General features: G+C 38.3%; 1 protein-coding gene across 1 annotated transcript in view; it reads left to right on the plus strand.

The window, feature by feature from the left end:
* The window catches only part of CFAP92 (cilia and flagella associated protein 92 (putative)), an 84,299-nt gene that overhangs the window by 43,577 nt on the left and 17,184 nt on the right, over window positions 1–23,538 (plus strand). The window contains exons 2-11 of the mRNA XM_068694453.1: window positions 1,662–1,971; window positions 2,229–2,425; window positions 3,990–4,052; window positions 5,791–5,998; window positions 7,412–7,543; window positions 11,047–11,128; window positions 15,934–16,097; window positions 18,225–18,323; window positions 20,828–21,012; window positions 22,606–23,492. Coding sequence (XP_068550554.1) covers window positions 1,737–1,971; window positions 2,229–2,425; window positions 3,990–4,052; window positions 5,791–5,998; window positions 7,412–7,543; window positions 11,047–11,128; window positions 15,934–16,097; window positions 18,225–18,323; window positions 20,828–21,012; window positions 22,606–23,492 — 2,252 coding nt within the window. The 5' untranslated portion in view covers window positions 1,662–1,736. The remainder of the gene's footprint in view (window positions 1–1,661; window positions 1,972–2,228; window positions 2,426–3,989; window positions 4,053–5,790; window positions 5,999–7,411; window positions 7,544–11,046; window positions 11,129–15,933; window positions 16,098–18,224; window positions 18,324–20,827; window positions 21,013–22,605; window positions 23,493–23,538) is intronic.

Below are 23,538 nucleotides of genomic sequence, written 5' to 3' on the forward strand. Positions count from 1 at the left end.
CTTTTGTGTCTCACATTGCAGGATATCAGTTGTCTAGCCTCATTTGTGTGGTGGGCTTTCGTTCAGTAGCGCTGCACAGAGCCAGCCAGAACTGTTTGGCTTTGGAGAATGCTCATCTCACAGCAAAGATCACTTCATTACTGTAAAAAATATTTTACCCTGCCCAGACTTCCTCCTCTCAAGGAGAAAAGTGAAAATGTAGTGCTTAGTACCTAAAATTTGTTTTTCAAATCCTTTCCAACAAAGTCATGCCGTGATGTTATAGATACTTTTAAAATTTGTTTGGTGTTTATGAAAAGGTTGCTTTCACAAGGAACTTCAGAGATAAGTTAAAATAATATTAGTGGTGTGATGTTGTTCTTGGCATGTTCTTTAAGTTTCTTGTAACTCCAGAAATGTTAGGCGTTGGCTTTTTGTTTGTTGGGTCCTGCATATTTGGAACAGCTCTGTGTATGCAGTAAGACAAAGAAGGAAAATGTAATTGATCGTCCCTATCTGTCATGTAGTTCTGCTACTGCTCGCAGATATTTTTCATTTAATACAAGATTTTTGATATACACATCTGGTGAGCATGTAGGTAATTCTGATCAGCTGTGTAAAAAGCCGCAAAGATGTTCTGTATGTTTAGCTGCACGGAGAGCGTATGGGATGGATACAACACAGAGTTTCGGAAACTACTTTAGGGAATCTTAGCAAGCTTCTGAATGTAAGAAGAATGTATATATTAAAAATGGACGTGAACTGGTGTCTGGAGACTCTTCTGCTATGGACCTAATGGGAGACCACTGTGGCCAGCACAAGAACCCAACTGCAATTTGGATTTTATCCTGGGAGCATGCTATTGCTAACTCCTTTGTGGTCCTTCTCTTGGTCTAAACCATTTGAAGGGAAGAAACAGCACATTATGTAGTCTACAGAGGAAACAGCTGCAGCTCGCAGAATACCCAGATGTTTTAGTTGACATTTCTTAGCTATTTAGCATCTGGAACAGTTTAAGGCTCTTCTACTTTACTGAGAGAAAAAGAAATCCCCTGCTTTCAACTTTTATTTAGTGGTGCTCATGGGGTAGATGTTTGTCTTTTATGAACAAATTTCAGAGTAGATGAAGGGGGAAAAGGGCAAGTTTGCAATAGTAAAGTGAGACCAGAACACGGCTTGCAGTCAGTCCCTGAGGAGTGCGCAGCCGGTGCGCTTGTCAGCAGTGCTGGTGCGGGCTGCAGGCAGCAGACACAGTGCGGGCCCGGCCACAAGGCTCTGACTCCTGTTAGGAGCAGGCACCGAAATGCTCCTGAGCGGAGCGAGACGGGGACGCGCCCACACCCGGCCCTGCCGGGGCCAGGCCCGCCGCCACCTCCCTCAGGCCGCTCCCGCCGCTGCCCTCCCTGAGGCGGCTGCCGGGGAGCGCCGGGCCCGGGGGTAACGGTCGGGGCCGAGCCCCGCGGCCGTTGGGGCAAGGGTGGGGGCGGCCCCGCCGCCTGCTGAGGGCTCTGGTGGCGGCTCCATCGCGTCTGGGGGTGTCCCTGCCTCGACAAAGTTTTCGAAATGGGAACGTTGTGGTTCACCTAATGCTACCCTGCCTTGCTGCTGCTGAGGTTCTTGTAGGGGTTTGTATTCATTCTGCACGGCAGCACTGAAATGAGACTGTTTTTCTCCTTTCGTAGTCGTTGAGCCGCTTGTCTGACTACGCAACGGCAAAGCAAAAGTGTGAGGATTAGAAGGCAGTGGGGGAAGAGGAGATGGAGGAAGAAAATGAAGAAGAGATGGCAGACCCGAACACCGCCCGCTCTAAAAGCACATCTGAACAGTTGGAGCCTGAAAGCCCAGGGGTGCCTGGGGCTGGTGGTGCTCTGGCCACAGAGGGTGAAAGCGGCAGGAGTGTCCCGTCAGAGGAAAGCTCGCTGGAACCTGATGGCTCACACACTGTCACCTGCACCTTCACGGTCTCACTAGCTGTCCCTGTCTTGGCTACAAGTATGTACCTGATGCAGACGTTCCTAGGAAACCTTTTTCATTACTCTCTAACTTGTGTGGCAGTCTTCAGTGGTTTAAGGAGGTAGTGGTAGATAAGATGTTAGTTGATTGGGATTTTCCTGGGTAGATCTCTCAGGAGCTTAGAAATGCACTTTTGAACTCCTGTTACCATTTGATCATTGCAGACAGCATTAATATCATGAATATCATCTTTGATATCATTTGGCACTTCCAGATAACTTCAATATTCTCTGTAGAGCAAAATCAGAAGATACCCAATCCGCCTGATAAGCAAGGAAAGAGAATTCCAGCCGATGAATCGGGAGCTCTCCTAAGAACGCAACGCTGCTATCACGTGGAGTACTTCCTTTTACCAGACGATCACGTTCCTAGAAAACTGGATTTGGTGGTGTTTGGGACGGTTGCAAAGCTATTTGCAGAACGTAATTCCAAGGTAAAAGATACTGTAACACAGGGTAATCCTAAATTTTGTATATAGGAGATAGGTGAATGTTTTCAACAGCGGACTGTTTTAGTTGCATATTGGTTTAACAACTGCTTAGATCTTATCTGCACTCACAGATACAGAGACAGATAATGAGGTTAGAACTTGATGCTCCTAATCTGGATGAGCAGAAAATTCTTAAATTTATAGTAAGAGGCTGATGCATTTCAAAGCATTTTTATCTGCTGAAAAATACTTTTATCTTCCCCTAGATTATCAGTTAAGTTGGGATTATAACTTTTAAGTACCAAGATAATAAATAACATAATAATTCAAAAGCAACTACTTATATTCCAACAATTATGATAAATATCATGAATATTCAATATCATTCGATTAAAATGAAGAAAAACTGAAATTTATGCCTCTGATCTTTGTTGAGGAGAAAAAGATCTTAAGGTACTTGAAGAATTTTGCATTTTTTTTTTTTGTGTGTTCAGACACATCTGAGTCCTGTGCATTCAAACCTGTGAACATAAAAATTAGATACATTGTGCTGAATATGCTTTATATTTTTTAGAAATTATTTCTAAAAAGCCAGTGCTAAAATCATCTGAAAAAAGACTTGCTTTTCAAACATTGTATCCTACTATCTGAATTTATTTGAATAAACATGGCTTAGAAGACTTGAGACTACATTCTATTTGCCTAAATCTTAATGACCAATTATCGATTGGAAGGTTTGTTGCATCTGTCTTCTAAAAACCAGCTACCAAAAAAAAAAAAAAAAAGCCAGCTACAAAGTTGTTACTTACTATTAACAAACATGGTTCTATTATTTTGGTGAAAATTCTGCAAGTAAAAACTACTTGTGTTTTCAGAATTGATGATTCAATTAGTTAAGTCACTATTGTACATGTTTGGTTGTAGTATTATTCTATTAATTCATTTTAGAACTATTATTATGGCTCAATGAACATAAGAAGGAAAGTTTGAACATAAAGTAAGCCAGAGTTTTTGTACAGGTCACAGAGCTTTTATTGCAAAAGCACAATTTTGGAAGAACTGCCTTCTGAAATGAGTGTGTTAATTCCCTGTAGGAAAAGAGTGAATCAGTTAACAAAGAATTAATAGATAAAATAATTTGCTAGTCAAAATGCCTTACACTTTTAAATTGACTGTCCACTCTTCTCACTTCCCTATCATTGATCAGCAATGAATACAACCTAAGAGTCACACGCCATTCCTAGAACTTGAGGTATGATACGTAACATGGTCAGGTCTTTTTCTTGCCAACTGTGCCTAACTTTTAAGTATGTAGAAACACTGTGTAAATATCAGCATTCTGTTAGAAATATAATCGATCAAATGTCTTTTAAACACTGATATTAATTGTTGTCTACTTTGATATAATAAGCTAAGTTGTTTCCATTTATCCACTGTTGTAATCTCCTGTCATATTTCTTACCTTTGAGATTACATTTATATATTATTCTTTTTGTTATTACACAACTTCATTTGTTTTCCATTTTTTCCTATTCATGGAGTTTTATTCTCTCTTCATTGTAAACAGACAGCTCCAGGGGCTCAATCCAAACGTCATGAAAAGAAACTGACAGCTGGGCTAACTTCCTCAGTGAGTGAGCATATAGGATAATTTTAATAATAAGTTAGGCATTGTGTATTTTTCTTGTATATATTTATTTAATAGCTCACATAACATAGAAATCTTGTTTCCATCATAGTTTTATCTTCTAATTGTAACACAAGTGCACACAGAAATACTTGTTTGACCTTTGAAAAGGCATCATCCTCACTGAAGTCATTTATGTTCTAAACCTTAAGTGACTGTGAATCTTTCATTTTTGAATTCTGACATTTTCTGGTAAGGAACTTTTCTTGTTCATTTTTATTTTAATTAAAGTCTTCTGTAACAGGAAAAAATATGTGTATATCCTTGCCAACTGTCAGTTCCAGCTTTGAAGGATAGCTTACTTGAAGCAGAATTTTCAAGGGGTGCAAAGATGAGGGACACACAGTAAATTGTTTACATATAAACCCCATACGCTGCAATCTGACCTCAGAAAATACTAGCAGGAACTGAAAATTCCTCTGAAATGGGGATGGGTAGAGGTAAAATGTCATGTAACAAGCCAGTCAATATTTAGCCTATAGTACAGACTTAAAACAATCTGTATAACACACGTATCTTTTTTGTTTATTAGGCATATATATATTTATATGGTAAACATGTATATTTACCATCCTAGTACAGTCATGTTAACTATGTAACTAATGCTGTTGAAGCATGAATAACTTACAAAAGAAGCATAAGAAAAGCAATGTTCTGAAGGAGAAAAAGCAATGGAGGTAGAAGTATCTGGATGGCAAAGAATCATCCTCTGAAACAAAAAGTAGACTTTTCTAAGAAGTATTCTCCATGTTAGGTGACATACTGAGGCTTATTTTGGTAGTATAATAAAACACAAGTGAGGGAAGAGAAAGGAACAGTCAAGAAAAATACCAAACATATCACAATGGATAAATGTAAATAAGAATTGCTAGCTTGAGACTGTACAGTTGTGACTTAGCAGAATAGCACACTGACCTCAGAAGTTAAGACTGTCTTGGCACATCAGCCCCAGTTTCATTGTAATACAGAATTGCAAGTGAATCTATCTGTCCACATTGTATATGTGTCTATGTGCATGAAAGATGACATGTAAAATGACATTAAGAATAAAGTTCTGTTTTTTTCTCTTACATGAATACTTACTGGATTTTCACCATATCGTATATTCTCGTATTTACAAAGTAGATTTGATGAGATCTTCTAGTACTGTATGCTCTCGGGTTTTGTCTTTGCATGACAATCAGGCTAACGGCCCACTTTGATTATTTCTGAGTATAAGTTTGAGATTCTTATTAAACAAAATTCTCCTGTGAAATTTCTGATTGAAATATGTTATAGTGGCAACTCTGATGAGCGTTCTGTTCATAGAGATTACCAGCATTCATATTATATATGAAGTTTGATGCTTGTGCTTTGATTCTGTATTTTAAAGAGTATATATTAGCTTTCATAGTATTTCTTTAAGCATTCAGTCTGCCATGTCATGCTGAACAACAGTTAATGGCTGTTTTTTCTTACCTCATGTCTCATATCAGACTTTGGCTTGATAAGACTGCTTTGTATGAATCCAGCAAAATATGCTGCTCTGAAACAGAGAAAGGGGATACACATAAGATCCAGCATGAGCTGGAGAAATAAGCAATGTATACTTTGAGAGCAGTGGTGACAGTGGTCAGCATGTGAATATAATTTCCTCTGTACTGGTCAGCTTCTGTAAAGACTTTCATCTTTGTTTTCATAGACTATTATGCCATGGTTTGAAAATGACCAGATGTGGATATCATGGAACCATAGTACTGATATCAATGTCACCAACGAATATCTAATAAAACTAAGAGATCACAAAATAACTTTAAAACTCTGGGATGCCAAGGACAAAGTTTCCTCAAAAGCAAGGCTTAGCAAACCAAGCATTTTTTCCTCACTAGAAAGAGATGCAGAGGCTGTTGGTAAGTCTAGTGCAAACAGACATGTTATAAAATGTGTGTTAAAACAGTGACTGCACCTATTAATAAGTCGTCAATGAGATTGTTTGATTATTATTCATATGTCATTCTCACTAAAATAATTCTGGCTTGTTTGTACTTTGATGTACTTTAATGAATGTATCAGTATCTGAAAATTTTGATAGCAGAAAAATACAATTGGGACTATCATCTAAATCTTTGTAAACTAAAGAGGTATTTGAGACTATTGGATAGTAGTGGTAGCAGTGAGTGTGCTTTTTTTCATTTTTTTTTCTTTTTTCTTTTTTTTTTTTTGTAGTTGTCCTGAGAAGTGAAACTTGTACAGCTGTGTTTTTGTGCTGCACATCTTTCTGTTTCACCTCTCTCTTTTTACCCCCCACAACTCTATATCTATGGCTAAATTTTGGCCAATTTTGGTTGTAGGTCAGTGGTGTCAAATACAACTATTTTGTAATTGAGCTAATTTCTATTGGTTGATTTATTAGTTAAGCTAATTTAATTAGAGGAGAGAGACCTTGTTAGAGCTCCTTATGGACATGTATTAAATGAGATCTCAGTCTTTATTATGTTAACTAACCATAAGATAAAATATGTACGAAGTAGGGTATCCTTTGTTCTGAAGAGTCTGAACTACTGTTGAAATTAATTTGACTGTTAAAATATGCTGAATTTATTAGTTGAGTACTGTAATACTCTCTTTTCCGTATGTATAAATGGATTGAGAGTTGGTGATGTTACAAGATTTCAAATGCCAGTTAATACAGGCTTGGGTTTCTTTGTAACTGAACTGATACTAACCAATGTTTGCTCAGATGTGGTGGGCTTTGTGAGCAAATGGGCTTTGCAATTGATGGAAACTTCTGACAACATTTGGTTTGTGTCTGTAAGAGAGATTGAGCACCTCAGTAGCTGTTGTTGAGGAGTGGAAACTCGTTTGTAGCTGTTCTTTTCTGAACAGCTGCTGTACAGATTAGCAATGGCGGCAAGGCAAGACAAAGAATTGAAAGCTTTCCTTCCTCAAGCTGCGCTGTTGCAGAGGAGTGTGTATGCAGAGGTCCCACTTGTCACACTGCTGGGGCTGTTTGCCCTGTGTGCAAGCCCAGTGTTCTGGGAGTTGCTGCAAACCTCACCAGCCCCAACATTTTCCTCTAAATGTGCATTGTTTTATAATACACAGGGGGAACATTTTATGCTAGATTCTTCTGTGGGCTTTGAGGTAACCCTGCTGATTTTGATTTCCAGACTAACAGAATTGAAATCTTGGAGTGGTTTCTTACAGAGTAGGAAAAGAGGAACATGTACCAGGGGAAAATAATTGCTCAAAATTGGAGTATCTCAAGCAGAGTAAGCAATGAAGTCCCAGTCACAGATTTTTTTTTTTCCTTGTCCTGATAGGTGGGGTAAAACACACAGTGCTATTGCAAAGAAAATTATTTGAAGAGAGTCAGCCACCACCCAGCTGCACAAAAATTAAAGAAGCAAAGAAATCCAAAGCACAGAAAGAGTCTTCAGCCCTTCCTGTCAAAGGTATATGAGAGCTGGAACTGTTTTGTGGGCTGAACGGGAGTGGGAATGTAACTGGCACCTTGAGGAATGGGTGAGCAGGAACAGGACTCAGGGATCTACGGAGGGAGCAAAGTGTTGCAGTAAGTCTGAGGACATTATAGTCGGAGCAAGGTTTTAATAGCTTTGGAAGAGAATTGGGACACAGAAGAGATTTAGCTCATGGAACGTTTTCAAGAGACACTAGAAAAAAGCATGAGGGTTTTTCTGCTGCTTCACATTTGTAAGTGATTGCGTTAACATCTAGAAGCTTGTGTAGACCATAAATTTCTAGATTCTTGTTTCTCTGTTGCTGGTAGTTACTTGAGGTCCATCAGCAGAATGTTGTTTCCTTTGAATTGCTAGTGCGTGGAGGAGTATGAAAATACATTTTTGACATAAGTGGGAATCCCGATTTTATGCAGTTTAGTGACCTGATCTTTCCTTGTGCCAGTTGAGAAACTGCTGCAATGCTGCTGCAAATCACAGAATCACAGAATCACAGAATTTTCTAGGTTGGAAGAGACCTCAAGATCATCGAGTCCAACCTCTGACCTAAAACTAACAGTCCCCACTAAACCATATCTCTAAGCTCTACATCTAAACGTCTTTTGAAGACTTCCAGGGATGGTGACTCCACCACCTCCCTGGGCAGCCCGTTCCAATGCCTCACAACCCTTTCAGTAAAGAAATTCTTCCTAACATCTAACCTAAAACTCCCCTGGCGTAACTTTAGCCCATTCCCCCTCGTCCTGTCACCAGGCACATGGGAGAACAGGCCAACCCCCACCTCGCTACAGCCTCCTTTAATGTACTTATACAGAGCAATAAGGTCACCCCTGAGCCTCCTCTTCTCTAGGCTGAACAAGCCCAGCTCCTTCAGCCGCTCCTCGTAGGACTTGTTCTCCAGGCCCCTCACCAGCTTCGTTGCCCTTCTTTGGACCCGCTCAAGCACCTCGATGTCCTTCTTGTAGCGAGGGGCCCAAAACTGAACACAGTACTCGAGGTGCGGCCTCACCAGAGCCGAGTACAGGGGGACGATCACCTCCCTAGCCCTGCTGGTCACAGTGTTTCTGATACAAGCCAGGATGCCGTTGGCCTTCTTGGCCACCAGAGCACACTGCTGGCTCATATTCAGCCGACTGTCCACCATCACTCCCAGGTCCTTCTCTGCCTGGCAGCTCTCCAACCACTCATCTCCCAGCCTGTAGTTCTGCTTGGGGTTATTGCGCCCCAGGTGCAGGACCCGGCACTTGGCCTTGTTGAACTTCATACAGTTGACCTCAGCCCATCGGTGCAGCCTATCCAGATCCTCCTGCAGAGCCTTCCTACCCTCGAGCAGATCGACACACGCACCTAGCTTGGTGTCATCTGCAAACTTACTGAGGGTGCACTCAATGCCGTCATCCAGATCATCGATGAAGATGTTAAAGAGGACCGGCCCCAGCACCGAGCCCTGGGGGACGCCACTAGTGACTGGCCTCCAACTGGACTTGGCTCCATTCACCACAACTCTTTGGGCCCGGCTATCCAGCCAGTTTCTAACCCAACGAAGCGTGAGCCAGTCCAAGCCAAGAGCAGCCAGTTTCTTGAGGAGAATGCTGTGGGAGACGGTGTCAAAAGCCTTGCTGAAGTCAAGGTAGACCACATCCACAGCCTTCCCCTCGTCCACCCAGCGCGTCACTTTGTCGTAGAAGGAGATCAGGTTCGTCAAGCAGGACCTGCCTTCCATAAACCCATGCTGGCTGGGCCTGATCGCCTGCTTGCCCTTCAAGTGCCGCATGATGACTCCCAAGAGGATCTGCTCCATGAGCTTCCCTGGTACTGAGGTCAAACTGACCGGCCTGTAGTTCCCCGGGTCTGCCCTCCGGCCCTTCTTGTAGATGGGCGTCACATTTGCTAGCCGCCAGTCAGCTGGGACCTCCCCCGATAGCCAGGACTGCTGATAAATGATGGATAGGGGCTTGGCCAGCTAGATAGAAATAGAAGTATCTGGTGTAGTGATCAGCAGTGACAGCATCATTTAAGCAAAGAAGGGGAAAAACTCTCCATCTAGTGGCAGTGTTTTTTGTAGCCAAAGCTTAAATGCTGCTGGTAGTTCCTTTGTTTCTCTTGGGGCCCTGTTAAGTCCCTTAGCTGGAGAGCTGGCCCCTGTGATCTCTTTGTGCCTGGGCACTGTTGAACTGTGCAAAGTACTCTGCTGTGAACTCAGAAAGCATATGGGATCAAAACACTTTTTTTCCTTAATTTTGTATTTTAATGGTGAAAATAAAACTAAGACCTAAATTCTCTCTGTGTGTTATGTCTATAATTTTGTTTGATCTACAGACAGAAAATCTTGGGACTTGCCAAGTGTTTAGATAGAATTCTCCAGAGGTAACTGCAGTAAGGTTCTGGAGATTCAGTTGATAACATGATTTCCTCCTACATTAGTATCTGATGAAAGTCTCATTGTATGCTTTTGGGGAGCACTGTGTCACTGGCTTCATCTCATTGCCTTTTAAAATTGTTTTTCTAACGATTCATGGCATGCTTCATCAAAGTAGGAGCAGGTGAATTCCTGGTGTAATTAGGCTGGCAGAATGTATCTGCATTTTGGTAGTAGTGCCATCTAGTGATGGGTCCAGAGAGGACTGGTGGACCAAATGCTGAAGTCTGCAAAGGTAGGAAGTGTTCAGGGAGATAAGGACAGGAACCTAGCTTACAGTTCAGACGAATCGAAAAATCCAATTTTTTTGGTTCAATGCAAACCCATCCTACTTTAAGGAAGAAAGGAGTGTTCTAAAGGTCTCTTTATGTTTCTTTTCATTGACCTTGAAAAACTGTGTGCACTATTTGGTGTACAACTACTTGTGCTGTGTAAAATAGGTAAGTAATTATAATTCCTCAATGTCCTGTTTATATAGTAGGTAAAAACCTAATATTCCATTGCTCCATTTTTTCTTACTTGCAAATAGTGGCAAATTTTGTTCTTTATAGTGTGGAATTTATTCAGCTCTTTAAGTGCAGATTCTTCTTGCCATTCATACAGTGTTGATTTGCTCTAATCTTACTGTAATTAAGACATACATCTCACTCTAATTAAGGCTGATACATTGTGATGCTAGATGTTGAGTAATTAACACTTAGGTCTGTGACTGCTTTTCTATAAATGACATCTGAAGTGAGGTACAGTATACCAAACTTCTGGCATATATGAACATTGAACAAATGTCAGGGCACTTCTACATGTGCTCTGTGTAAGAGATCTGGACACTGGGAATATTATCATTGTTATTATTTTTTTCACTAAGATAGCTGTTGGAAAAGCATATCCTTGACACGAACACAAAAAATAAATGGATCATAGTTTTGAGTTAGAAATACAGCTTGCATAAGGCTTCTTGCTGTTATTTAGTAGAGCTTACAGATGCTTTTCTTAGTCTTATGTGAGTTAACAAAACATAGAGTACTTATTAACAAGTGTGAAACCTGTTTTAATTCCACAGAAGAAACAGATTGGGATGAAGCAGGAGCATCTAGTTATGGTTTACCACATCCTTCAAAGATAGATGATGTCCTTACAGTGAGGTAAGAATGTTGCACTTTGGAAAATGTGTTAAAACTATAGTTGACCATATGTAAATGATTTTCAGTTTCTTTTTTTTTTTTTTTTTTTAACCTTGCTATAATTATACCATAGTTTCAGAAGTGGTTAACTGTTGCATTAGTACTTCTTGCAGTCATGCCTGCTGATGGTAGGAGAGGAGCAAAAGTGTCAATGCCCCTTTTGATATACATCAAACTTGTTACAGTGTATTTGGGGTAAAGTAGCTGCTTATGAAAAAAATACATAAAAGAGCAGACTTAGTTTACCTGTTTGTTCATATTTTTCTTCTGTTTACTTGTATCTTGTAACTTCTGATCTGTGGGGTAAGATAGTCACTGAGACTAGATGGAGGAGAAACTGGGAGCTGGTCTACCACTAGTTGCTCAACTGAAGGTGTGGAGAAGTGGCTGGCAGCGGAAGCTGTGAGGGGTTTGTTCAGGGTACTTAATTCTTTTTGAAAGTAAAGTAAGCTCAACAGTAAAAGTTTGCTAGCAAAGCAAGCTTTGCTGGCTTGTGAACTCAGTGAATCAGTGCTATAGCTATGAATCTATATTGGATCAAAGTCCTCTCTAAATTAAGTTGATATAAACATGACATTATTTTTCCAAAAGAAGTGAGAGAATCCCGAGTTTATAGTGCTGTAGTAGCATAATTCCTTATTTCTTCTGTTCTGTTTTTAGGAACAGTTATTCATTCTTCTAACAAACAATAACTGTTTCCAGTGGTAAATTTCTAACAATCAGCATACAACCTTCTAAAATTATAGAAAGGTTAAAGGGTTCAAGCCTTGAGAAACGTAACTTTAAAAAAAAATAAAAAAATCCATGCTTTTCTTGGGTATTATTTGTAGTGGAAAACTTTGCACTTGAAATAGAAATGAATCATGAATAGGGTGTTTCTCAAATTACATAATCCAGAATGTCATCTGAAAAAACATAAACAAAAACCAACCCTCTCTAAGTACTTTCTCAAGGGTCACAATCTGCTTCTAAAAAATGCGTTGGTGTCAATAGCACAAACTAATACAATTCTGTATTCTGTGATGTGCTTTCTCATTTTACACTCTTATGCAAGTTTAAGAATTTCTCCTGAACAAGATTTAGTCAGGTTACCCTGATCAAAAGATAATGAAGTCAGTGAAAGGACTCTTAATGCCTTCAGCACAGCTTTATGAACTCAGTTCATCTGTAAGTGAATCTTGTAGTTCAGATGGTATGGGTTTTGTGTGGCAGAAAAGAAACATGCATTTGTAGAGATGAAAAAATTCTACAAGAATGTTAAATTGAACATAGAAGCAAAAACTTTGGTATATTTCAGATAGTTTTCCTTTAAGTCTAAAACTATCCTTAAAAAAAATTCTCACAACATCTAGAAAATCCATCCACCATATTTTAGGTTCTTTTTTTTTTTCTCTTGTATTCTTTTGAGCTGCTAGCTACTGGATGGTGTTTGACAAAGGTGCTGTGTTGTCTGATTTGGGAGAGTGCTGATTCTCAATCAATGCCTTTCTACATCACCTTCAGTAACCGTTAGTTTGTTGCCTCTTCTGTTTTTAACAGTTCTCAGTTCCTGCTTAGCAACTAAATAGACACTCCCTGTTCACGACTACCATATTGTAGACTTTCTTAATTGAGCTATTTCCTTCGGCAGTATATTTTTGAATATCAGAATAAATACTGTTAGACTGCATGATAAAATGTATGGTGGGCCTCTGAAGCTTTATAGCTACCAGAATCAGTTGGGCTATTGTATTTATATCTTACATATCTGTTTGTCATAATAGAAATATAAAAAACTTTCATGGTGGGATTTTATTTGTAATGGCTTATGGGAAGAGGTGCTCAGAAATCACAAATGTGAGTTGATGCTGTTGAAAATAAGTATTTTATTCCAATAATAGTGTTGGTGAAATCTAGCTATGTATTTCTGAGTGTGAATTTTTGCTGCTTTGTGTCCCATGAAGGCATCATTCCTGCTCAAAAATGAGTGACCGTATTATGTAAAATTTAATGTAGAAATCCAGGGCATTACCTTACCTTTGGACTTGCTGCACATTTTGTAGACATCTTTATTGATAGGATATAAAGATATTTTTCCAGTATAATTCCTAAAGTGTACCTTGTGCTGCTGTTTGCCTCCCTGTATTTGTACCATCTGCCATGCTAGTAACAACATTCTGGTAAAACAAGAACAAATGAGATCAGTGTCTTGCAAAATCAGGAGCGTGTGTTTAGCTTTCATGCAAATTTAATTTTCACTACAGATTAATTGGAATATAAATACTTTTTAGATAGAATGCTATTTCTAAAACTTCTAAAGACAAAAAAAAATGGTTACTGGAAACATATTTAGAGGTGTTACAATCTAATGACATGAGCTATGTAGGAATATTTAACAGGATATTAGTTCTTCTGGAAAAGAGTATCTGTTGAAAGTGAAGCTCAAACAGGATAAAATGAATGGACATTTTATCTCATTGTACATCACTATTGCTCTGTCATATAACTGAACAGTTTTATTCCATCTGTATTAAGAATGATGTTTCTTTCCAGCTTCATGTTCAAAGAACTATTATTACAGCAATGATCATTCTTTTTGAAGGACTAGTGAGTTATCTGACAGACAGCCTACACTTACTCTGAAAGCAAGTCTGAGATCCAGAAGGTTATATTTTACCAATTTTATATTGGGAAAGTTTTGCCGATTTTTTGCATATCTGGAAAAGAGTCTCCTTTTCTAAAGAATTATTTTCCCTCGTCCCTCATTTTATGTCAAAACTCTACAGCAAGGAAGTATGATAGTCACAATAATTGGTCAAATTAGTCAAATTGGTTCCAGAAAAATTCTCAGTACTGTTGTAAATGCCCACATATGTTCTGATATCCTGTATGCCTTTTCAGTGAGCAGTGGGGAGATTTCCAACAAATGCAATAAATTCTGAGTTACCTCCATGAACTGCACTGTACAGTTTCCTTCATTTAGTCCCAACACCTGGCAGTTCTTATATATTGTGATGGTCTCTAGGGCCTCAGACCCTTTGCAGTGATTATCTTTTATTGATACAACAGAAACGGCCTTATTGATTTTAATTTTAGCATGTCTGTTTTTCTCTTAGGATGGTCATTTACTTTTAAAACCACATGTAAACTTTTTTTATTTAGATTTTTGTTCCCCAAGCAATTATTTTGATGGTCTGTCATTCAATACTTAGGTAACCATACATAAACGCTTTTGACAGTATTTTTTATGAGCATGTAAAGATCTTAGAAAACTATATTTAATGTTGATCACTTTTAGAGGTGCAAAAACACACAAAAAGCTTTCTCTCTCCCCACTCCCAGCTATTATTAAGATCCTTTAGGAAACATCTTTAAGGGTAGGTAGAGTTATGTGGGAAATTATTGACTTAATCTGTATAATGAATTTTTATTTTTAGTGCTATAAAAATGCAGTCTTCCCAGCTTTATTTCCACAGTCTTGATTCGGTGCTTACTGAACATGTCTGTCTGAACTGAAATAAAGTTTGTGAAGCAACTGAAGAACTTAGGCCTCCGAGATTAAAGTCCCTCAGAGGAGGAGGAATAAAAGACATATTAATGATTTAATGTCAATGATAAATGGAAGATGTTGCACATATTAATAAATCTTAAAGCAAATGCTATACAGACAGATTCATAGATTAAATATGATAAACCGAAAATAGTCTTTAACACCAGAAATCTTTAGAGTAATCATTGTGAGAAGCTATGGAGGCAGTAGTCAGGGAGACTTATACTTTGTGTCCCAAGAATGTAGTTCTGGTTTTACTTGGACATGACTAGATGACATGGTAGTCTATGTTATTAGTAATAAAATGTGCGTTAGGTTAAACAGTCTTAAAAAAAAAAATATATATATATATAATTTTTGTAACAGCTATTGCCATGTTGTGAGGAATCTTTAGAGCTGAATGTGCCCTTCACATGTAAAACAATTTTTCCATGGTGTCCTGTGCTGCTACCCTACAACTCTCTCTCTCTCTCTATATATATACACAATATATAACTATATATATACCTGTATTGCAGTATATAACAGAGAACTGGAGACAGTTACAACAAAATTGTTTATTCAGGAAATTTAAAATGCAATTAGAATCTTATGTTTTAAACAACTTTTTTTATTGTTTCTGATTAATCCTCGCTTTTCAGCAGCAGCAACACATCAGATTGGTAGGGAATAAAATATGTAATTTCTCCTGAAGAACCGTTTACAGTGCTGTCTGATGATATGAAAATTTAGGAAGCTGGTTAATGCTACAATTAAGCAAAAGCATTGCTATCTGTGTTGTCCCCTAAGAAGACAATTGTTCTTATACTAGAGCAAAACTGTGTTTGTTCCAGATTTCTGGTCTAACTGTATCAGTGTATACCAAATGTGAACAGGAATAGACACATTTCTCTTTCCTTGAAGAGTAAAGCAGATGCAGAGAAAAATCTGTAAGTAAAGCATTGCAGTATGTACTACGACGTGTTTTACTTAATGCATCTCTTCAGGTACTTACTTGGTCTCTTACTGAAAAGAGAAAGATCATGTATCTTGTTGCTGTCTTTTTTTTTTTTTTTTGTCACCTTTATATTTATATTCTGGCAGTTGAACTCTTTTAGACTTGACTTTTTTTTTTTTTTTAATGGTGAAATCATCACTATGTCAGGGCTTTATTTCTTTTTTATTTTTTTTATTCTTATTTTTTTATTATTTTTTATTTTTAATTTCTTAAATAACCATATCTTTTTCATGTTTTCAGAGGTGTGATATTTGCAAAAGACAGATCTGTGGATGAGGCCCAACTTCTGACGCAGAAAGCAGTCGCTGGACCTCCAGGAAATATAATTTCAGAAGAAGCTGAAAAAACAACCAATAATGTGGGAAGCCTGATGTATCAAGCAGACAAAATAGCTGTCGTTAATGGTAAGTTCTGGATGGAATTATGGACTAGATTTTAAAAGGTAGATATGGGATTCTGTTTACATATTATTTTTTTAAAAAGGAATTCAAAGTTAAAACAAAGAAGTGAATGTTACAGGACCTGTGTTTTAGCCTCAGTCCTGCCATTAGCTTTCTGCATTTCTCCGATGGCTAATCAAACTTCCAGTTTCCTTAGCTAGTATTATGAAGCAGGGATGATGATGGGCTTTTCCCACCACTTCATTGTTCCAGGGGTGAAGTGATGCGTATTTGCAAAGGACTCAGGTGTGCAATGATGAAACTTGTAAAGCATTTAAAAATTAATGTTGGAGTTATAACAGCTATTACAATTGAGAACTTAACAAGCTGTTGTTTCGTATCACTTGTGTTGCTGTTACCACAAGAAGTCATCTGTGGTTTACAGCCCGTGTTTATTTCCAGTGCTTGTTCATGCTGTTAAATGAAAAAGCACAGTCCTGCTGAGTGATGTTTTGTTCTCTCATTTGTAGCTTACAGTTGACTAAGGCCCTTTGAGACAGAGGAGGAGGTGATAACCACAGCAGCAATGGGTACTAAAGCATGTATTGAATCACCTATGTTAAATAGCAGGCTTGTCTGGCCAAGAACTATCATGGCATCACAGGGTTGCTGCCCATGTTGCCCTGGTACACGTTATAAAAAAAACATTAGCTTATCAGTAAGCGTCACTGGGAAGGAATGATAACACTCACTTGTAGTTTTGTCAAGATAAGTGAATGCAACAGTAGTGTCAACCAAATCTCTGCTTGATGACTGCTTTCTCTTGCCATTGACTGGCCGAGTTTGGTGCTCCTGCTTTTATGAAGACCTTCCGGAGAGCAGGAAAGAAAACGCTAATACAAAACAGGGCATGCAGATAAATAGGCAGGCATTTTGGAGGCTTCCTGTTTGCGCACAAATGGAGGTAGGCTGCTCATGTTGCAGCCCAGGAATTTATTTGAAGAGCTGAACCCTGAACTACATCTGCCCTGTTTACTTTGTGGCTCTGGTTAGGTCTTTCTTTCCCATGACACTGGAGACCCATGCCTTAAATGATCTGTTCTACACAGTTCTCTCTCAAACTTCCACTTGCTATTCTTTTCATGATTAAGGCAGTTGGAACTTTCCATTTACAAGCTTTTGATGAATGGTTACACATAGCACAGGGAGTTGTCTAACTCATTTTGTATATTTGTATATATTATGTATTGTATATCATTTTGCTTATGTTCAGTGCACTGTTTTTCTTTCACCAATGTAATTTTTGTAGTGCTAGTACTTCTTGTCACATAACTGTTGTTATTAAAAGGGAAAAAAACTTCAGAAACTCATTGCATTCCTCTCTCTCTTTCCATTTAGGTGTTTAAAAAAAAAAAAAAAAAGAGAAAGTGAAGGAATTAAAACATTCTTCCATTCCTTTTATTATAGGAATAACAATAAACCAAGACCAATAGCAGTAATATTTCTATAGTTTTCATTTTAAATTGCTGCATTCACTTGCTGCATTTTTTTTTTCCTATGATTAAGCTACCTCTGCTGAAATTCTGTGCTTACTTAGTTAAGTTGTTGAGCAAGGCATCTGAGGATAGGATTTAAATAAGTGGTGGCTGGGATTGGTTGTGCTTTTACTGGTTGGGTAAAGATTGAATGTGGGCAAAAAGATTTTAGGGAATAATTGCTTAGCATCTGTGTAAATTATGAAAATTGATAAGTTTACCATTATGATACACTTGCGAGGTAAAGGAGTGGCACCATTTCTGTTTTGTAGATGTGGAGTCAAAAAGTACAGGTTTCAAGAAACAATAATGCATATATGAAAGGGAAGAGTAGTAAGGTGGCAAAGGTAAATTTTGGCAATACCATGACATTTTAATGCCTGCTGTTGCAAATCTCAATTTCTCGTGAAGTAGAGATTATATATATAATACAGTGGATTGTGCAGTGGAGTTTTAAACATACTGAATTAATAGCCTACGTCAGTTTTAAAGTGTTTAATGTGGCATAGCTCAGTGTCACCCTACTACTACAGTAAATTTTAAATTCTTTCTTTGAGTGATGGCAACAAGATGTTTCCTCCTTACTATTTAGTCTAACCCTGTCCTCCATTAACAGGTAGAAGAGGTTCTGCTGCTAAAGAAGACATTGATGCTACTACAGCAAAGAAATACGATGTTGCTTCACTGCAGTTGGACCTCATGCCTCTCCTCTCAGGTATCACTCTGCAATGAAGAGGCAGGCAGGGAGTAGCATGCTAGGTGTACTGCATGCCTCTGCCTTGGAAGCACCTATGCTGGTGGGTCTGGCTGCTGGGAACTGTTTGGAAAGATCCTTAGAGAATTTCATAGTTTGTCTCAAAGCTGGCAGGTTAAGAAAGATTTGGGATTTGGTTTTGATCTGGGGGAGGCTGACATCAGTGTGCCCATGTAAGTTCTTGTATCCTGTTCTGTTCAGAACGTGTTAGAATTGGGATGTTGGTTAGAGGAAAGTAGGTTATTTCTGTGACTTTCTGATTGTAACAAGGTTAACATTCAGTATTAATGTGTTATGCTATTTTGGTGTGCAGTGAATTAAATCTCCCCTTTATTCTATGCATATAGACGGAAATACTAAGTGTCGTAGAGCAAAGAATGAGCTGCTGTGTGTACATATGAAGGTAGCAAAGCCACTTGTGGTGAAGCCGTTTCTGTGGCAATAACACAGCTTTCATAATGGCTAACTCAAGTGCATCTACAGGAACTGAAGTCACATAGAGCTACAATTTTGTATTATTATTTTTTAAAATCTGGTGACTTCTCCATTTGTTCATCATGTCTAACACCCTTTCTTCTTATCCTTCTGTGTTGGCATCTAAGTGAGTGATCAGATCAATTTCTGTTTATTTTAAGCCTACCAGCACTCAGCCAGGAAGAAATATGTTTTGGTATGAAGAAGTGTTGTGCTAGTTTCTAAGAACAGCTCTTCCTCATAAGATTGAAAGATCAGCTTGTGACATTGCTGCATTGTGGTCCATGCCTCTTGTAACACCAGGGTGACTAATCATGGAATAGAATTTGAGAGAAAATAGCCAAGGTAATCTAACTGGCTAAGTATTCCACCCCCCCCCCCCCCCCTTTTTTTTTTTTTTTTTTTAATACCTGGTTTGGGGCAGACATCTCAAAAAACTTTAGATTGAGTCACTATTTACGTTCCATAGCATCAAAGATGTTAAAAACCATGCCTAGTAACTTCTTATAGCATATGCCTGTAGTTCTGTCCTGCTGATACAGGGGTAGATTTATAGTTTCTCAGACTCGTTTTTCGCATTTCTCTCTATTACTACCCCTTTACTGAAGTATATGAATACTCTGATTTATGCAGACATTGTTGTAACAGAAACATGCTATTAGATAGATGTGCAGCTTTATTTACTTGAGGTGTTTCACATAATCCACATTTGAGACTAACTTTTTTTGGTCATAGTTACAATCCAACCTTTGGATCTACAGACAATAATGTTTTGTGATAGAGGGGATGGGTTGCCACTGTGTAGCACATCACTGCTACCTCAGAGTCGAAGTACAGGGTAGCTCACAACCACTAGTAGATGCCCAAGTGGATCCAGATGCAGTCATTCTATGCTAGTGTTTCAGCTCACTGTGTACTGTGCAACAGTCAGGTATTTCAACACTCGGAGGGCTGGCAAAAAAAATCTTGTGTTTTTTTTCATGACAGCATTGTTGGAATGTGCTTTTACATACATTGAACTCAAAAACAGTCAAAATTCAAGTCTCTTTTGTATTTTATTTGAATAGGATATTAAGTAAATGTACTTCTGAGTAGAGGTTTGGGAAGAAGCTTCTGCAGAGAAGTGTTCTGGGTGACTGCTATGCTACTTTCTAAATAGGATTGTTGCATTACTCCTTTGTGTAATGTAATAAAAATCCTGCCAAACATGTAAGCTTGTGTTTTGGCAGTTCTTAAAATACTCCACAGTATTGTTCACAGTGTTTGTGTTCTCTGATCCTTCAGAGAAGCAATACGTGTGTATTTCATCCTCCAAAGAAACAGCAGGTCATAAAATCACAGAGTGGTTGCAGTTGGAAGGAACCTCTGGGGGTTGTCTTGTCCAACCCTCCTGCTCCAGCAGGGCCACCTAGATCCAGTTGCCCAGAACCACTTCATTAAAAACATGTGGCATAATGTACATCTGATTTAGATACAGGAATACAAGAAAAAGATAAGCATACATCTTCAGAGGTTGCTGCATGCATCAGCACATTTTAGAATTTGACCTTGTCTTTGGCTAGCAGAGTATTAACAGGTAAGATACTGTTACTTGTGCAGCAAGGGAAGAGAAGAGAAAAATTAAATTCGATGTGTCTTGAAATAGTGAGTGGCAATGACCATCAGAAGCAAAGAATTTAAAGGTGCTTCTTTAACAAAGAGTTTGATTGATGAAGAGTCTTGGAACTGCTTTAATATTTACGTTTATGTGAACTGTAGATTTGCATCTTCAAAAAGAAACTTGTGTGCTTTCAACAGATAGCTTAAATAGGGGTGCTAAAGGTTTTGGAGACTATTTACTTCCTCACTGTAAAGGATAATATTTAAAGCAGTTAAGATAATACTTTTATTTTAATACAGATTCAGTGGAGGGTTTTTTTACTAATACAATCCCATATTGATGCCTTGATGGGACTGCTTGTCTAATGGTATTTCATCTTGTATGTTTAAAGGAGAAAAATCAGTGATCAGTCGACTGGAAGAAAACAATCCAATAGTTTTAGATGCTTATGTGACTTTCACTGTAGAAACACCTCTTCTGTCTGAAAGACAAAGACATGAATTGAACCCACTGGTTATAAAGATTTATTCGGCTACCTGTCTCCCAAACACCCCTGTACCAATAGAAGTGCTGCAGGTAACATACACTATTATTTCTTTCTGGAGGAATTCCTTTGTTATCCTTTATTACCCTCATGTATCTTTGCTTCAAATATGGACATAGTTTTAAAGAGAGCTTTCCTTACTAGTAACAACACTGGGTAATGTGACTAAGATTTCCTGAAAGAGATGTGGCCAGATTAGCGCTTGTGTATCACAGGCACTGGCAACAAAAAAACAGTCCTTGTGTTTTCCAAGGATAATAATTTATATATAGTAATCATATTTCGATTTCTGAGCATTGGATCTTGAGTAAGCCAGAGAGGTAGTTCAGTCACTGTGTTGTATTGCCTAAAACCACTTGCTGACAAGTTGATTGGCTCGTCTAGAACAACAACTGTGTTAAAAATATTACTGGATTAAAAACAACAACAACAAAACAAAAACATTTCACATTTTGAAAAATGCTGTGCATAAAAAAAAAAAAGGTCTATATTGGTATTAATATAGTCCAAGGGTTTTGGTCTTATGCTTGTACATTTTAAGTGGTGAGATAGAAAATATGTTTTCTTGTCAAAAGTATGGGGTTTTAGGCTTAAAGAAATGCTATTAAAAAAATGGCTCTTGTCTGAATATCGTGTATAGTGGATGTGAAAGTGAGATTAAAATTAAAAGATTGTTAATTTCAGGAGCTGTTTCATTGACTCTCCAGTTAAGGTGGAATTATAAGGCAACAGTATATGAAAGATCCAGTTCAGGTTGCATCAGCCTGGTTCTTAATGTTAATAGCGTGTTCTGTTGTTTTAGTGAAAATAGTATAATAATGTTAAAGTCAGGAACTTTATAAAAGTGCGTGTAATTCTGTGATATAATTTCATATTGCTGTTTTTTTATGACAGACTAGGCAAATTGGTCTAGCATTTATGAAATGTGACAGGGAAAATATTTCACTGCATGGTTTCTAATCTTTCATAGTTTCTGCAGTCTGCAGAGTGATCACAGAAGTTGACTGTTTCCCTTGCCAAATGTGGTGAAATCATGAATTGTTGAAAGCCAGGAGTTGTCAGGGTGGCCCTTGACAAGGAGCCTTCGCTCCGTGCAGGCTGCTGGAATGCTGATGAACGCTTAAATGGAAAAAACATGAGTGTTGTGGAATGGATCCTTTTATTTACCCCCTAAATGAGTAACCAAATGCCTAATAACAGAGATCATATTGTCCATTCCTTATAGTATGTTTGGGTAACTGTTGAATTTTCTTAACTAAAGCTATAAGCATTTATTTTAAGGCCTCAAACTTTACAAATGAATGTGAGGTGGTGGAAGGTGGGGAGATCTAGGAACCATTGCAGTTCCCTCCTGCATGCTTCTTTAATGATCTAGAAACAAGGCGACTGTTTTTTTGTTTGTTTGTTTTTGGATAATAGCAAAAAAGGACAAGCAAATGAAGGGCATAGATAATTCCCAAAACCCAAGATCCAGGCATGTAGAATGACCTATTTGCTACCTTGAAACACACAGTTTGCCCCCCTACCTTCTCTAGAAGAAAAGCTGATGGTTCTGTGAGGTTAAAAAGAAAGAGGAAAACAAAAATCTGCAAATAACCTGTTTCTCCCTATTCTTTGTTCTTTAGAGATTGTGTGTTCCCACCTACTGCAAATACAGATTTCACAACTTTCCACCTCATCAAACTCATGGGCAAATCCATGGAACTCACGTTTATTTTAAAGATGTAAATGTACTTCTAACAGGAACAATGAAACCTGGGGAATTACAGAGGTATCTTAGAGGTCCACCTTTGGAAATTGAAGTTCATGATCGGGATAGAATCATGGAAGACAACACAAAAATGCCGTGCTTGTTTGGGGAGGATCAAGCAGATAAAAAAGTAGGTGAGGTGAGCCTCCCTGCTTTCAAATCTACGATCTATAATTCTTTTACGGAGAGCAAAGTGTGGCATCCACATGGGGTAGCTAAAGTCAGCCTAACAGATCTATTGTTGGGTAAAAAGTTTTTGGCTATCAGTGCACCCATTCATAGCTGTTCAGTTCCAAATACAGGTGCTTTCAACAAGGAGGATAAAAATGAGAAAATAACAGAATCTGTTGATACTTCTCTATTACCTATGGGACATTATCTACAATCAGACTCACTTTTGAAAGTACGAGTGGAAATAGCAGTGCCATTGGGAATGCATGCAGAAATTGCTGATGTCCAAGTCACAAATTGTCCATATGGTTATATAATCTACATTTTTGGCTACAGTAATTCATCTTTATTACATGATTTGGTGGAAGAGATTACAGAAATCAATGCTAATGCCCTCCAGCTGCACAGTTATCCTGTACACAGGATTGGAATGGCTCTTGCTGCATTAATACTGAAAACCACACTTGAGAAGGTTTCTGAGTTGGATGTTCTTACTGGTTTTCACTTACTGGATGGATCAACTCATCTCTTTGTCTTGGAGGGATTAAAAGACAAGGCAATCAAGAGACTCTGGGATAGGCACTTTGAAAGGTAAGAGGGAAGTTTTTCATTGGGTATTTCCTTAGATTCAGGGATT

Source organism: Anas acuta, chromosome 11 (genome assembly GCF_963932015.1).
Source record: "Anas acuta chromosome 11, bAnaAcu1.1, whole genome shotgun sequence".
Taxonomy (NCBI): domain Eukaryota; kingdom Metazoa; phylum Chordata; class Aves; order Anseriformes; family Anatidae; genus Anas; species Anas acuta.